This window comes from Schistocerca gregaria, chromosome 2, assembly GCF_023897955.1.
Source record: "Schistocerca gregaria isolate iqSchGreg1 chromosome 2, iqSchGreg1.2, whole genome shotgun sequence".
In the NCBI taxonomy this organism is placed as follows: Eukaryota; Metazoa; Arthropoda; class Insecta; order Orthoptera; family Acrididae; genus Schistocerca; species Schistocerca gregaria.
Window position 1 is genome coordinate 399,453,185 of NC_064921.1, and position 17,016 is coordinate 399,470,200.

Genomic DNA, 17,016 nt, shown 5'->3' on the forward strand with positions numbered 1-17,016 from the left:
GTGTAACAATCTATAAATTGCATTGCCTCTTTCTTGGAATTTTAAATTTTTTAAAGTATCTTTTTGTTATGACAGAGAAAGGAAGATAGCAGTATTTAAAGTTATTCCTTTGCATTAAACAAGGCTTTCTCTTCTTGGCACAAGATATTACAATCTGATATGTTAGCCTCCTTTCTCTCAACTCAAAATTTATTTGTCTCTGACCCAGTGAAAAGGAAAACTGAGTTCATAGTGTTGTAAGGAAATAATTAAATATCTTATTTATTCCATGCCCTTAGTAAACTTCTTCATGTTCTTCACTAAGTAAATTCTCCCTGGATAACGTGAGTGAGTCATTAGTTATAACTCTGTGAACTGTGCTTTATCCTTCTTGTTGTTTTGTTGCTGCCATTTCACCATCATGGCCAGGAAGACTATTTATTAAAGAGTTCATTCCCATGTATCTACATTATTGAATGTTTTCACTATGCTAGGCATAGTGGGCTTTTTTGCTAAACCAAGACAGTGAGATGAGTGGAAACTTCAAGATAAACTCCACATACTGTCTTTACAGTTGTTTATTCTATAAGTCAGTGTCAATTCTGGAGCACATTGGTTACTGACTATGGCCAGTAATACAACCACCTACAAAACTGATAAATTTTACACACACAAAAAAAGGAAATTCTCTTCCTTTTTACACCTGTCATCTCCACACTTTTTTGACCTTTGTCCATTTGTATTATCAACTAGCAGGGTACATGGCATCACTTGGTTACATATTTACTCCAAGTCTATTATGCCGTCTACTCCTACCCTGTGTCTCTCTGCCCATCTCCTCTATCTTCCTCTCTGTCAATCTCCTTCTTCCCCTCTCTCTCTCTGACCACCACCTCCAGCCCCCACTCTCTTTCTATCTCCTCCTACCCCTCTCTCTGTCCAGCTGCTACTCACCCTCTCTATGTCCATCTGCTCCTCCCCACTCTCTCTGTCCATCTTTTCCTTCCCTCTCGGACCATCTGCTACTTCCTCATCTGTCCATTTCCTCCTTCCCTTCTGAGTCCATCTTCTTCTGCCCCCTCTATCTCCTCCTCACTCTTTTTATTTTCTCCTGCATTTCTCTACCCATATCCTCCTCCCTCCCCCTCCCCACTCTCTCTTTGCCTATGAATTCTTCCCTTTCTCTGTTCATTTCCTCCTCCTCTTCTCTCTGTCTATCTCCTCCTCCACCCTCTTTTGGTCCATTCCATCCTCCAGCCGCTCTCTGTCCATCTCCTCTTTCCTTCCTCTGCCCATCTCCTCCTCCTCCCTCTCTCTGTTCATTTCCCCATCCCCTACCTCTGTCCATCTCCTCCTCCTTCAGAATGTGTCCATGTCCTCCCCCCCCCCCCCCCTCTTTGCCTGTCCATCTCTTCCCACCCCTTCTCTCTCCACATTATCACCCCCACCCCAATAGTAGGTTGCTGATTTTAGCCCCCACAGTATTTCTTTCCAGATAGTAAGTTACACATGTGGCAAACTGGTTGAAACTGATCCATGGGTTCAGTGGAGTTTTTTTACCAACTGCTTTGCCTGCAAACTATCAGTCACATATATTTCACATATGTTTAGTATACTTCACACAAATTTATGCCATATTTTGCCTGTATCTCGAACCAATTTTATCCTGCAGTTTTGTTTTCACAAAGTATACAATGATTCAATTTTGAAGGTAGATTCAGTGGCATGTGTGGACACTGGCTGTGAAATGTGTTGCAAATAGTGTTAGTAGCAAAGAAGCAGTAAATTTAAATGTCATGCATGATGTGGCTGAATTTAATGCATCTCAGCTGTTTATGATGTCATACCACCTGAACTATGTGATGGACAACAACATAGTTTTGGAGGTATATTCAGTGATGTATGACAAAGTGTGTCACAAATACAGTTTGTAGTAAAGAAGTAATAAGTGAGATCATTAAGCCTAATGCAGCAGTTTTATTTCATGTACTGCAAAAATATAGTGAGCAATAAGCTTTTTCCTTTTTACCTTCTTGTGGGGGGTTTCAGTGAGAAAAAGTTTAAAGTTTGAAATTATGTGTAAACTTCATTGTAAGTCACTGAGTGCTCTTATTCGCAGATACTAGACGAATGAAGTCTGAGTATCCATGTGTCATGAGCAGCACTTCTATCTCACCCACAACTCCTTTGATAGGTCAGTGATTCTCAAGCCTATAGCAACTCTTTCGGTTGAAACTGGTCCAGTAGTTTATGAATACATGTGGAACATAAATACATACATACATTTTTATAATATATATGGATTTAGGTCCTTAGACCTTTGCGTCATGTGAATAATTTATTTATACTCCAGTGCTAGCACTTTAATATTTTATCTCTGAACTGCTCTTTATTGTTAGTCCTCACTCTGGTTCTGTGCAGTCTGCTCGAGTTCTCATCTGCTTCCTCCATAAATTTTTATCATTTTGCACTTCTTTAAAGCTTTATGAATGAAATGTTTCTGAAAGTTCTTTGTTTTGTTTTAATTATTCATGATCCACTTTCAGTGGTCATTTATTGCTATTCTCCTGTTTTCATGAACACAGCATCCTTCACCTTTCCTTTAATGCTGTGAGCTTTCTTGAGCACATTTGGTAATCCTACAAAATGATCATGAGCATTATTAATGTTTAAAAACTGAATAGAAAGGATGTCTTTCACTGCACTTGTCATCAAGGCAAACATTACTGAACTGTGTTGCATGATGACATTCAATTCAAGGTCATTTAATTATAATCCCAAACAAGTATAAAATTTTTAACATGACATGCAAGAGAGTTACATAGCAGTTGGCATGAATGTAATGGATTAAATTTAATTCTTTTGCAGAATACACAGAGGATGGAGAAAGGCACAGCTTCCATACCAGGACCTTGGGAAGCGAACAATATGTGAAATCTTAAATTCTCACCACACTCAACTAGTAATGATAATCAGCAACTGATTTTACTTCTATTAACATATTGTGATTGCTAATTTTTTTAAATTTTATTTATTTATTTATTTTTCATCTTTGAGCATTTTGCATGCTATAGATGGTAACAGTTTGTACAGCTTGAACAATACAAATCATACATATAATAATAATAATAATAATAATACAGGAAACAGTTAGCTTTTCCCACAAACAGAGAAGGAGTTTAAGTTACAATTTTAGATCTTCTTTGGCACAAAAAAATATTCCTCTATGGCTTATAAAGCCTTCTTTTTGTGTCAGTTTTGCAGAACGTTTCTGAAGGATTTAAATGAGATAGTGTGTGCTTCTGGTAGCAGTGGATTGAACAGTCTGACTCAAAGGTATTTATAGTTGTTGGGTGTTTTGGTAACTCTTGTAAAGCATTGGTCAATCTTTTCTTTGTGACATATATTGTGACAATTAAATTATTGCCTTAATGTGTAGCTCTCTTGGTTTGTGTGGACTGTTGTGACTATCACCTAATTTCTTGAAAAGCAGCCTACAAGATACATCGTTTTTGAAAATACATGGGAGTTGCCCCAAAGCAGCATGTTATGCAGCTATCAGGAAATGCATAGTAGGAGCTGAGTATCATGTTTTGACTCACAAATGTTCCAAATTTCTGTAAAAGGTATATTAACATTACTCTAGATAATTTAGTGAATATAGAATCTGTGTGGAGTTTTCAGGTTATTTTGAAATCCAAGTGGACACCTAGAAGATTAATAGAAATACAATTGTTGTTGGTATTGTGTAAACTAAAAATTACATTTTCAGTTTAATTCTGGTTTACAGTTAATTCATTTTCTTTAAACTACATACTAGAAATTCTGAGAATGGCTTTGCTTTGTTCCCTTAGCCCCTCTACATTGTTTCCACTTGCAATGAAAGTGGTTTCATCAGCATACAGAACAGATTTACATGGCGTGATACTAGGTAGGTCATTAACATATGTTATAAACAATAAGGTTCCCAGTATGGAATCTAGAGGCACACCTCTTGAACATCTAAGAACCAAGAGCTCATACAATTAAAGTGTACCTTCTGCTTCCTATTATTAAGATACAATCCTATAAGAGTGAGTTCTGCATCTGATGTCATAGCACCTCAGTTTATCTATTACAGTCCAATTGTTCACAGAGTCAATCAGTAGAGCATCAATATATGACTTTGCTTCAAAGGCAGTGAATATTGTTGAAACAACATTTTCAACAGCTTTCAGTGTGGATGAGTTTTCCCTGAAGTCATACTGAGTGCTTGTCAGTGTTCTATTGCAGTTGAAATTTTTGCAAATTTGTTGGTACATACAATGTTCTTTTTTTTTAAGTATTGGTACAAGAGAAATAGGACAGTAGTCATTAACAAATAACTTGTCTCCTTTAAGCAGGCTGGAAAAGAACAACTCATAAAAATCCAATTTATTAGCATGCCAAATATAATGTCCATAATCATTTTAGCAACAAAATTTAATAGACTGTACGAGTCTTCTGATTTTGAGTTGCTGAATTTTGGCATAGCTACAGCACTATAAGTGACAACAATTTGTGTCCACTTGAATATAGATGCTGCAGGTTTGTTGTGCAGTACGAATAACTTTTTTTTTCTAAATATTTATTAATGTCTGATTTATAGTTGTCATTTTGTTGAGCTGGGTGTCCTTTGTTACTAGAATTAATAAAGAAATTATTCATTTTGTAGGGTGTGATGTTGATAGTACCACAAGTGGCTCTATTAGTATTACCCAGTTCTCACTAAAAACAGGATTCTGACTGATTTTTCCTTTCCTCTGGCACTTAGTTATTCCTAGTTCACATCCACCCAGTTCTATTGAAAAAGAATGTAATTATTTTACAAATGGCCACCATTCTATTGTTCCTATTTCATAAATTGTATGCACAAATTCCTTTGCTGTACATAATAGTATTATTATTCTGCTGCTGTGGATATATTATTGTGTTCTCATCATCTTTAAAGTCTAAGGTAAAATGAGAGATGAAGAAAAGACCAAACTCTTTTTTGCTGTTACATAATATTTAGAAGTTTCCATATAAAAAACAGGAAACACTAGGTAGTGAGAAAAAACTTTAAAGTCCCTGTAAAATGATTAGCTCATAAACTTACCTTGAGGGGCTTGTTGTTTGGTGCCAGTGGTTTAATGGTTAAGTTCTTGCCTGAGGTGTATAAAATCTGATTTGAATCTGGACTCCATAAGGCACAGTAAACGGGGCAGTCAGTATGCACGACAGTTGACCTAAGCATTCCACTACGTGACCACACTTTAACTTGGCCATCTTCTCCAGCTTATTGGCATGAAATGGAAAATACATAGCTATCATGACTAATATGCATTCATACACATAAAAGTGTGATTAATCATAAAACTTCTTATTACATATCCAACACACGGAGTGTTCCATTTACCTTGACCACCCCACATAACTGTTTCTCCATAATCAAAATAAATACTATATCAAGTTCATGTATAGCCACCTGGGGAACATTCACCAGCATGACTGTCTTTCTTGTAACTTCATTTGTCATGCAAACATAACATATCTTTTTTAAAATACCCTATTTTTTTATTCGGTAATCCCCATCTTTATCTCAAGACCTGTTCAAACAGTATATCACAGTATACCATTCACATAAACTTAATGTTATCAAAAAGTTAACATAAATTGATTTTGATTCTCGTGCACTGGCAATTTGTACAGGTACCTGGGATAACACAACTCGTCCACTTGTTGGGGCTGACAGTAAACAAATAGAAACACAAGCAATGTGCAACCTGATCATTACTGTTCTACTAACTTATATTCTCCAATGAAGAGAAGCATTTCTAACATGTCTCCATTGGTGTTCACAGTACTTGTACAAACTTTCAAGTGAAGACATTTGACTGAATAAACAGTGTCCATTATTTCCCACCCCCACCACCCTACATCTTGCCCCTTTCAAGTCATTTACTCTATTTCCTTCCACTCCTTCTACATTCATCTGCCTTAGCAACCACTAAAAACAGTCATTGTTGACATGTCCAGCGTGTGTTGTTTGGTGATTGAATGATGATAATGATGATGATGGGTTTAAAGAGACTGAGTTATTGGCCTTTCATTGTACTGGAAATTCATGTAAAATATGTGAAATTTGAAAAGCAGGATCATCAGCTCTAGGGTCTGTGACCTTGTTGTCATGGCTGAAAATGTCAAATGGTTAAAAGTGAGGTAAAACTCAGGCAGCCAAGAACCGTAGCTGGTCTCTGAAGAACACCCAAGAAGGATCATCATAGTCAGTACAATTAAAATGAGGTGAGAAAATGAAGACTGTACAGATTAGAGTGCTAATTAGCTCAAACAGTTAAATAAATACAATATGCAATAAAAAATTTTAAATGCATGAAACTTCAGTGGTGGAAAGTATCCTAAGGCCGGCCATGGCACACACCGCAGTGAGGAGTACTTCCCCCACATCCACCTCTGACACTGAACATTGAGGTGCATTTAATTCTTTATATAATCCGCTTTCCCTCAAGCAATTTATGTCTTTTTCAGCTGCTTTCCCATCATCCACAAGTATCTGGAGTCAAGAGGTAGACCGATAGCTTGTCTCAGATCAGTCAGCAGGGCACACACTGTGAGAAAATGGGCTATTGTAAAGTGACTCCCATAGTTGCAATGGGGTCACTCCTCTTGACACACAGGACACTTGTAGGTAAGTCTGATGTGGCTAAGACATAATCAGCAAAGTGAGATGGCATTTTTTGAGATGTTTGGAGAGATGCATGCCATGCCTTCGTGGTACCCTTGATTGCCCTCGGCCTGTTTTAGTTGTAATAGCCTGTCATTCATATCACAGATTTTCAAAATTTGGCATCACAGTGGCAGTTGTAGGTCTGTGACCAACACTCTGAGTTTAAGTTTGTCTATTGCGGTTGCCTCTTTAGCTAATTTGTCAGCAAGTTCATTTCCCAAAATACCCCTGCAGCTCGGTGTCTGGATGACTATTCTGGAGCTACAAGTCAGTTAATAGGTCTTGGCTGTCAGAAACCAAAACATTTCCAGGATAGCTCTGAAATATGACTTTTAAGCAGGTCATGAAGTCTCTAAAAACAAGGAAGTGGTTTTTTTTCCCTACATATATGTGTTAGGCAGAGAGTACTTCACCTGTGCAAATGTATAAACAAATCTGCTGTTGACTTTGATCCACTGTGCAGATGCTTGTTGAATTAGGTGAAAAATGGATATACTAAAGGAATTTACATTGGAAAAATATGGTGTCAGCACATTCCTTAGGGTCATGGAAGGAGTCCATCCAAACTATAGGACTGGGCACACATCACGGTGGATACCGTGAGGCAACTCTACACAGGTAGGAGGGCACAGTTGGAGGTCCTTGTGCTAAGACTCAATGGATGTCTATCAATTTTTGGGTGATTTGTAAACAGTCTGAACTGTTGGCTGTGAAACATCATCACATAAGATGGGTAGTGTAAAGGGAAACCCTACTCTAACATTACCTTTCTTCAACAGAAGTTATCGATACCAAGAATACTTTCTACCTTTTAAGCAGGTTAATATTATCTCAGCTGTTGAACTACAAGAATTTCATATGATTTTGTATATGACATATTATATTTCAGTATAAAATATATAAAAAGAAATTACTTATTTTCTTTGTTACAATTGATTTGTACTAGCTCTATACAGGATGTACATAAAGTCTACCAACACTTTCAATTATATATTGCACAAGAACCAAACATTGTACAGATATCATACATATGTCATTTCGAAGAGAAATCCTGAAAGTTGTTTTTCATGTATACCACCGCAACATAGTTTGGTAATTTGCTGACAGTCAGCACTAGTCACAAACACGGCGAGTTCATGTGAAGAGCGAGCTTTCTGTGTGTTGGAGTTTGATACAAACAAGTGTACTTCAGCTGTTCAATGGATGTTCAGAACCAAGTACGGTAAGAAGCCACCAACAAAGAAGGCCATTTACCACTGGTACAACAAATTCTTTATGACGGGTTGCTTGTCCCCGGCAAAGAGAAGTGGATGTCCCAGTGTGAGTGAAGTGAATGTGGAGTGCGTAATGAGAGATTTGGACATGTTGCAGTAATGGTTGATGCCTCAAATGCAATCGGACTCTCCGCTCATCTTTCAGCAGGATGGGACTCCACCCCATTTTCATCATGAAGTTTGTGGGTATCTGAACATGGAGCTGCCGCATCAATGGATCAGCTGTGCTACAGAAGGGGACAGCTGTTTCATGAAAATGGCCTCCCTCACACCAGATCTCACTCTGTGTGACTTTTTTCTGTGGGGACACATTAAAGATCTGGTGTATGTATTGCCCTCACCATGTGATTTAGCAGAGCCCTGGGAGAGAGTACCGGTAGTGACTGCCACAGTCGACAATGCCATGCAGGGACGGGTATGCCAAGAGTTCGATTACCATATTGACATCTGCTGGGTCACTCGTGGTTCACATATTGAATGTTTGTAATTTAAAAAAAATTTAAAAGAAAACAGAGTTTCTCTTCAAAATGCAATATGTATGACATCTGTACAATGTTTAGTTCTTGTGCAATAAATAATTGAAAGTGTTCATGGACTTAATATACACCCCGTATATATAGTCAAAATTACTCTTCTTTTAGAAAGATTGGAAATTATGAAATATTTGGCACACTTAAAATTCCTACTATTAATTGCACAAACTGATGCTGATTATTAAATTTATTTCTGGATTCATTTATAAAATAATAATAGAAAGTCATTTGTGAAAAAAATTTGTAAACTCTTTGGGAAATTGTTAGTACCACAGAATGAGGTAGTAGTGGGCATGCCTCTGATGTGATCAGACATGTTTTCAAATTTGGCAATAAGAATGTAATTTTAGATTTAAAAGTGGAGAGTGTAAAGACAGTGCGATATAGAAAAATGTGATATAATAAAAATTACAGAAACAGATATTACAGAGCAGGATTACTTCAGCATTATGATGTCATTTGTAACATACAATGTCAAAAATTTCAGCCTCAAGAACCATCCCTAGACTTGAAGAACTGGAGCCAACTACGAGAAAAGAAGATTAATAAAAAAGTTTATTGTAAGTCTTACTCCTCTTGAAGCTTATTAAAATAGGCAATTTGGAAGAGAGTGCCAATCAACAAGTGATGTGAGGGTAGGTAAGATTATAAGCGTGGGCATTGTCGCGAATCAATAGACTGATAATGAAGTTTTGTCTGTTGCAGAAGAAGGGACAGTGATTTTTGTCATTTGCAGTTTATATATAAATGAATTTCTGATCACACAAAGAAAGAAGACTGAGAGCTGCCCAACAAAGTCGCATCAAGAGTGACGAGGAACTACCAATGTCTTGGAAAATAAATTTATTGTTTTGGGAAATGAGTTAGTTGCAAAATCTGCAAATCAGGAGAAGAATATTAATCACATTAGAGTTCAACAGAAGGCCATAGAGGAAAAAATGGAACAAAACTTTAATAGTTTAGATAAAAACATTTTAAATGTTGAAAACAATATGCAGACTAATGTAAATGTTTTAGATCAAAAAATTTCAGCAGTTTAGGAAAATTGCATTCACAAAAATCTGTATTCAAGCAATGGTATAGTGTGGTCCAACATTTCTATCAAAAGTTTTCCATCAGACAGTTTACTTACAGCGGATTTTCTGCACCACTGTAGAAATAGTTTTGTGTCAGGCATGAGTGACAATCAAAAAATTAAATTTGTTAAAAAATGTCTTGAAGACAAAGCTCTGTCTTGGATAAATTTAAATTTACGGCAGTGGGAAACATATCAATGTTCCGAGAAAAGTTTTTTAAATAAATTTTGGTCAGAAGCTGAACAGGGGAGAATTAAAAGGGAATTTTTGAATGGTCCTAATTATAGGAATAGGGACAATACTTTGATTGAGTTTTGTAAGAACCAACTTAAGAAATTAACAACCTTGACAAATGCTTTGAAGAAATGACTCTGGAACAACATTTGGATCTGTTAAGAGATGTGTTTTCAAAATTAGACTCAGGAGGTATGATTTTGAAAATAGCTAAGTGTAAATGTGGTGTGGAAGAAGTTAAATTTTTAGGACATGTTATGTCTGAGAAAGGATTTGCACCTGATAAAGAGAAACTTGATGCTATTGCTAATTTTCCTACTCCTCGCAACAAAAAAAGAGCTTAAGTCTTTCTTTTTTTCCATTAACTGGATTTTACAGAAAATTTTGTGGTAGCCAAGCTTTGAATGCTCTATGCTTGTACAATCTTTTGAAAGAGAATACCATTTAGTTTTGGAATCAAGAGCGTCAGGATGCTTTCAATGAGATCAAAGAACAGTTGTGTCAAAGTCAGATATTCTTCAGACCAGATTTGTCTCTTTCTTTTCTGTATTATGACAGAGAATAGTGATGTTGGTTTGGATGCTCATTTATTTCTGGAGATTGAAGTTGAAGATGTTATTGATCATAAATTTCTTGCATTAGTTTCAGGAGACTTAAGACTGACTCGGAGGATTGAAAACTATGTTGGCCGGAACAGTGTATTGATGTATTACTTATACACATGAGAGCTTTGGTCATTGTGGATCAACCAAATGCACACAAAAGATTCAGGAAAACATGTATTTTTATAACATAGGAAGGAGAGCCAAGAAACGATTGCCAGCTGTGACAGATGTCAAAGAGTAAAGGTAAGTAACCAAACAAGCAGAGGCCAACGCAAAACATACTGCCTAATACTAACCTAGATCTCATGTCTGTGGCTCTTTATGAGACTTTACCTTAGTGCAAGAATGGATTCTGTTATGTTTTTGTGGTGGTTGATGTATTTTCAAAGTTCATAAAGCTGTTTCTTCCTAAGAAAGCCACCAGTAAGCACATCATCTCTAAGTTTGAAAAAGCATATTTTCATCAGGTGGTACTCCTAAAATGATTTTATCTGATAATGGTTCTCAATTTAAATCACAAGCTTGGAAAGGTTTTGTTGATCACACCAAAATAAGGCACATCCTAATCTTGGTGTGCCATCCTTCAAGAAAACCTGCAGAAATATGTATGAGAGGCATTGGAAGGCTGTTTAGAACATATTGTAGCAGGAATCACACCAGTTGGATAGATTATGTCAGTGATTTTGAGGATATTATGAACGGCTTACAACATTCTTCAACAAGTTTTTCACCATTTGAAATCATGTTTAATCGCAGACCAGCTAACATTATTTCTGAGAATATTGAGTTTCCACCATGTAAAATTCTGTCACCACATGACAGGGAAGAGTGTGTTAGGGAGATAATGAAAAAACAAAGGAATAGGAGAAAGCAGAGACATGATGGTAAAGGCAGATTTTCTAAGTCTGAGGTAGGAGATCTTGTGACGGTGAAAGGCAAAGAAAAATCTAAAGTGTTAACATCTGAGATAACATTTTTTTTTTTTTTCAATATCTATATTGGACCATTCGAAATTCTTGAAAATCCACATCCTAATGCATACAGGCTTGTGTATCCTAAATCTAAGAAGATGTTTGGATTATGCAATATCACAATTTAGACATGATCCATAAGTACCTATTTTTTTCCACTGTGATGAATTTGATGTAAGATGATGTGATTTCCAGAGTACTGTCTCATCTATTGACTGAGTTTAAATCTATTTGCAGATTTCCATGACTATATAATTTTGTTTTGTTTGTCATGAATTTAGTATGTAAGATGACGTAAATTTTAAAGTTTCGTCTTATTTACTGACTGAGTTAAAATCTATGATACACTACATAATTATGTTCTGTAATAGAATTTGATACATATATGCCATAAGACTAAATAAGTAGATCCTTTTGCAATTTTGAAATGGGATGATGTTCATATTTTGTACTGTAAAAATTAGGAATAGTATCTTAGTGTATCTGTGTGTACCACCTTGTTAGTTCATTTTTTCTTTCATTGCATTTAACTCTATTTATTAATGTTTAAAATGTGAATGCTTTTTAATCCTATCTGATGCAAATCCTACATAATTGTTTTTGCAATATAAATAGGGAGAGCATATGCCGTGTGATGTGAAGAAGGTATTCAACATCATATTTGTATTGTATTGTATTGCATTAAACTGGGGACCTAGAAATGACGGAGAAGCTTTTGCCCACTGTAGCCCTCAGTAGTTCACAACCCCACAACAGGCTACAGCAGCCCACCCATCCACCGCCATCCCACTCCGAACCCAGGGTTATTGTGCAGTGTTGCCCCCAGTAGGGACTGGCACACCTTCCCACTTGGGAAGCAGCGCGTTGGACCATGTGGCTATCTAGGTGGGCTAAATCATGTTCAGTACACAAAATAATGTTTCAGGATTTGATGTGAATGCTAGACAGGAAGTTACCTGTCCATTGGAGTGTGTAATGAGAACTCTAGAGAGCAAACTGAGAGATGTGGGTGTATCCACTCCCCACACTGCTGTATGGCTGTACCCTGCTGGACCAGTCAACTTACAAGAAATTTTAGGTGCTGGGTAATGTACTCAAGCATCTGTCATCTACATTAGCGTTGTGACTGAGATTTATAAATTGTTAGCCAAGACCGTCAAGTAGGAGCATTGACTTCCCAATACATAATGTAATTTTAAATCACTTTTTTTTATCAATTGTAAATGAGTCTTATAGGCCTTCGTGTATGTGGGTTAGTTTGAATGGGCAATTGGCAAATAGTGTGGAAGACATTTACTAGTATAGACAATATAACAAGATGTATACATGTCTGCTTCCATACACTGATTTTGGTCCTCAAGCTACTTGATTATTTCATGATTCAAAGCACATTAGGTGTCCTTCTCCAAATGGCCCGCACTCTTGTAAAAGTTTATAGAACAAGGAGGTCAAACCATAAGAGTATATGTAACTATGCCAAAATCTGACTAGGTTTAAGACTCCTTTTAGACACCTCTTATGACAGACAAACAATTATTGTAAGTCTATTCTATGGAGGAATTGTATGGGTATGTGTGAAATGCTGGGCTTAAACTTAAGAAACAGCCTCTCACTGAAAGCTAAAGAAATTGTCTGAACACATGTTTATGTGCCCTGCATCGATGACATATCCTTACTTTTGTTTAATGTACCGACAAAATAGTCAAACATTTTGATGAAACCAATGTAAATGAATAGAGTTTGATTCAAAATTGTGTATACAAAATGGTATCCCCCTCCGTCCACCCTTAAGTTAGCCAATCCATTGTTTCCAGCAGCCATAGCCGTTCCAATAATTCAATAAATTAATAAAAACTATAAAAATGAATGACTTTAACAAAACTCATTTTATCTGCTAACAGAATCCTATATGATAACGCTAAACAAACAAAATTTATACATAACGATCAGCCTATATAAATTCAATACATTTTTTTCTGTTAGAACTGTTTAATTGAGCAATGTACAGTACAATGGCTGTAAGTTCACAGAAAACATAAGATGATCCAAAAACCATATGTATAATACCAACTGTTTTAATAGTATCATGAAATGACATTAAGTTTTAAGTAGATTAGTATAATTTCTATTATTATTTATTATATATTTGAATCATAATATATGATCTATAGAAAAAATAACAGTGCCTATCTACTTGACGAGTTTCAAGCACAGTGTAGTTGCTGAGACCATGTAATTCAGTTACCTGTTAGAAGCCCTGCACCATCATAGCTCCAACGAGCACTAAAAATGGCTCCTTTGTGAGCATCAACTGATTTCTCTATTCTTCCATTTTTGTTGACCAAATGGAATTTACCTGGGAAAAAATAAAATATATTGATGCTAATAGAATTATGTATGGCACCAATATGAACCATAATCATAACGGAAGTATTAGAATATTATATGTGTTAGTAGGGATTTATGAAAAACATTTCAGCAAATTAATATACTTGGCATGAAGTCCCTGAGGTAATTGGTCATCCACATGGGGTTGGAAATCAGAAATCATATGCTGATTCTGGCATCTCAAGAATTTAAATACAGTATTCCAAAATACCTGTTTATTAACATTAAGTACAAGTTATTTTAGAAAGATTCATCTGATTGCACAAGATTATATCTTTTACACGAATGAAGATAGAAACTTTGGGTGGATTTCAACTTATGCATAGGACAATAAAGTTTTTATTTTCAAAAGAATCATTTGATTTTACAAGGTCATGAATTTTACATGTGCAAAGGTACAAACTTGGAGGACACTTTTTACAATTATCTTTAGGATCATAGTTTTCATTTGCTTCTCACAAATGTTCAATCTGTTGTCCAATGAATGCATGATAAACAACCAGATGACAGTAAGACTCATTCCATACTTTGGCAAGCATGTCTTGAGTTATTGTATTTACTGTTCTTGCTATGCAGCATAACAATTAACCCAAAACTGTTGGAAAAGGGGCACATAGATGGGGAACTTCACAACATCCTCTCTCTCACCCCTCCCCACTCAAAAAAAAAGTACTGTGAGATTGGATGACTTGAAGCCGTCCTAAAGAAAAATGAAATTTTTGGTATGATCTCACAACTGTGAATGTATTCTATGGCCTACAAGCAAAAATTCTGCTAAATCAATTCTACCTCTTGAGCAAGCATTCAGGGGCAGCTTGTGGATTTCCACTTACGGAAAGAAAGTGTCTTGAAACTACTGTTGCCATCATTGAATGGTTTGAGCTCTGGATGTATAGTTCTGTACTCTTAAGACAAAACATGGTGCACTGGTGGACAGGGTGCCAAGGTAAACGTTTAGACTCGATACATCACTAACAGTCAAACCTAAGTTTCCATTTTCATTCATGTAGAAAATAGTGTCTCATGAAATCAGATGAATCTTTTAGAAACAGCCAGAATAATTCTGACTGGGGTCAATCAGTACAGACTCAAAACACAAAAAGCAAAACAGAATTTTACTATGCCATGATGTACTGTACCACGTGTTCACTGCCCCAGTTGTTTTTATTTGCTTCTATACAAAGTCTGGCAGCCTCCAGCAACTGCATGCCTTCTCTGTTACTCATCATCTCTGTGCTGTCATGTTATATTACAGATGTCACCAAAATAATTGTACAAGTACTTTATAAACAAAAATTTCATAAAGTAATATTACATAAACAATTCTCTTGTGTCCATTTTCAAAAGGTTACATAATTATGTTGTCTCTCACGATCATATTTACGCTAAACAATAGAGTAAATGTTCAGATTTAAATAATGACTTCACCCAGTTGATCATGTAAGGAAGTCGCCATTGTATGTAGTTCCTGTAAAGAAACTTTTAAGGAATCATTGACTGCTCCACAATAGGTGCCAAATAAAGCTATGGGTTAAGACAGAGAAATGCTAAATGAAACATGTTTGGCTGTCAGGAAAACAATGAGTGCAGGCTTCAATGAGTACCGTAACACAATCATATCAAAAGACTTTTGACAAAATCCAAAGAAATTCTGGTAATATGTGAAGGCCATCAGTGGTACCAAAGTAAGTGTCCAGACACCTACAAATAACACTAGGACCAAATATGAGAGTAGCAAAGTGAAATCAGAAATGCTGAACTTAATTTTCAAATATTCCTTCACAAATGAAATTCAAGGAGAACTATCCCAGTTCATTGTTCACAACATTGCAAAGATGAGTAATGTAGTGTCACAGACACTGGGAAAAAACTGCAATCAAAAATAATGAAGAAATCTTTAGGGCCTGATGGGAATCCTATTAGATTCTATACAGAATTTGCAGCTTAGTAAGCCAGTTTTATAGCCTTGATTTAGCGCAGGTCCCTCAAACAAAAAACTGTGCCCTGTAGTTAGAGGGAAATACAGGTTACGCCCATCTACAAGGATACCAGAATTAAGCCACAAGAGTACTGTTCAGTATCATTGACATCCATCTGTTCTAGAATCTTAGAACTTATTCTAAGCTCAATAATATATCCTGAACACAGTGACCTCCTCCAAGCCAACCAATATGGATTACGTGAACATCATTTGCACAAAACCCAAAGCTCACTTTTTTCTAACATCACATTCTTAAATCCAGGGGCCAAGGCAATCAGGTGGGTGCAATATTTCTTGAGTTATACAGGGTGATTCAAAAAGAATACCACAACTTTAGGAATTTAAAACTCTGCAACGACAAAAGGCAGAGCTAAGCACTATCTGTCGGCGAATTAAGGGAGCTATAAAGTTTCATTTAGTTGTACATTTGTTCACTGTTGACTAGGCGTCAGCGTCTGTTGATGCTAAGATAACGACCGCTCAACAGAAAGCTTTTTGTGTTATTGAGTACGGCAGAAGTGAATCGACGACAGTTGTTCAGCATGCATTTCGAACGAAGTATGGTGTTAAACCTCCTGATAGGTGGTGTATTAAACATTGGTATAAACAGTTTACAGACAATGGGTGTTTGTGGAAAGGGGAAAGTTCTGGATGGCCGAGAACGAGTGATGAAAATGTAGCACGCATCCAGCAAGCATTTGTTCGCAGCCCAGGAAAATCAACTCGCAGAACTAGCAGAGAGCTGCAAATTCCACAATCAACTGTATGGAGAGTCCTACGAAAAAGGTTAGTTATGAAACCTGAACGTCAACTACCCGAGGTGATGGATCGGCCGCCAGGCAGCCCGTGACAGAGCACTTCATCACTGGCCTCCAAGAAGCCCTGATCTTATCCCCTGCGATTTTTTCTTATGGGGGTATGTTAATGATATGGTGTTTCGGCCATCTCTCCCAGCCACCATTGATGATTTGAAACAAGAAATAACAGCAGCTATCCAAACTGTTACGCCCGATATGTTACAGAGAGTGTGGAACGAGTAGGAGTATCGGGTTGATATTGCTCGAGTGTCTGGAGGGGGCCATATTGAACATCTCTGAACTTGTTTTTGAGTGAAAAAACCTTTTTAAATACTCTTTGAAATTATGTATAACAGAAGGTTATATTATGTTTCTTTCATTAAATGCACGTTTTTAAAGTTGTGATATTCTTTTTGAATCACCCTGTATAAAA

General features: G+C 36.5%; 1 protein-coding gene across 2 annotated transcripts in view; it reads right to left on the reverse strand.

The window, feature by feature from the left end:
* Positions 1-17,016, reverse strand: part of LOC126322385 (intraflagellar transport protein 80 homolog) — a 421,167-nt gene that overhangs the window by 371,631 nt on the left and 32,520 nt on the right. For both annotated transcript variants that reach the window (XR_007558988.1, XM_049994301.1), the window contains exons 3-4: positions 13,663-13,773; positions 5,096-5,274 (exon numbers count right to left, since the gene is read on the reverse strand). Coding sequence is in view for 1 of the 2 variants with exons in the window: in XM_049994301.1 (XP_049850258.1) it covers positions 5,096-5,274; positions 13,663-13,773 (290 nt within the window). In the remaining variant the exon portion in view is untranslated. The remainder of the gene's footprint in view (positions 1-5,095; positions 5,275-13,662; positions 13,774-17,016) is intronic.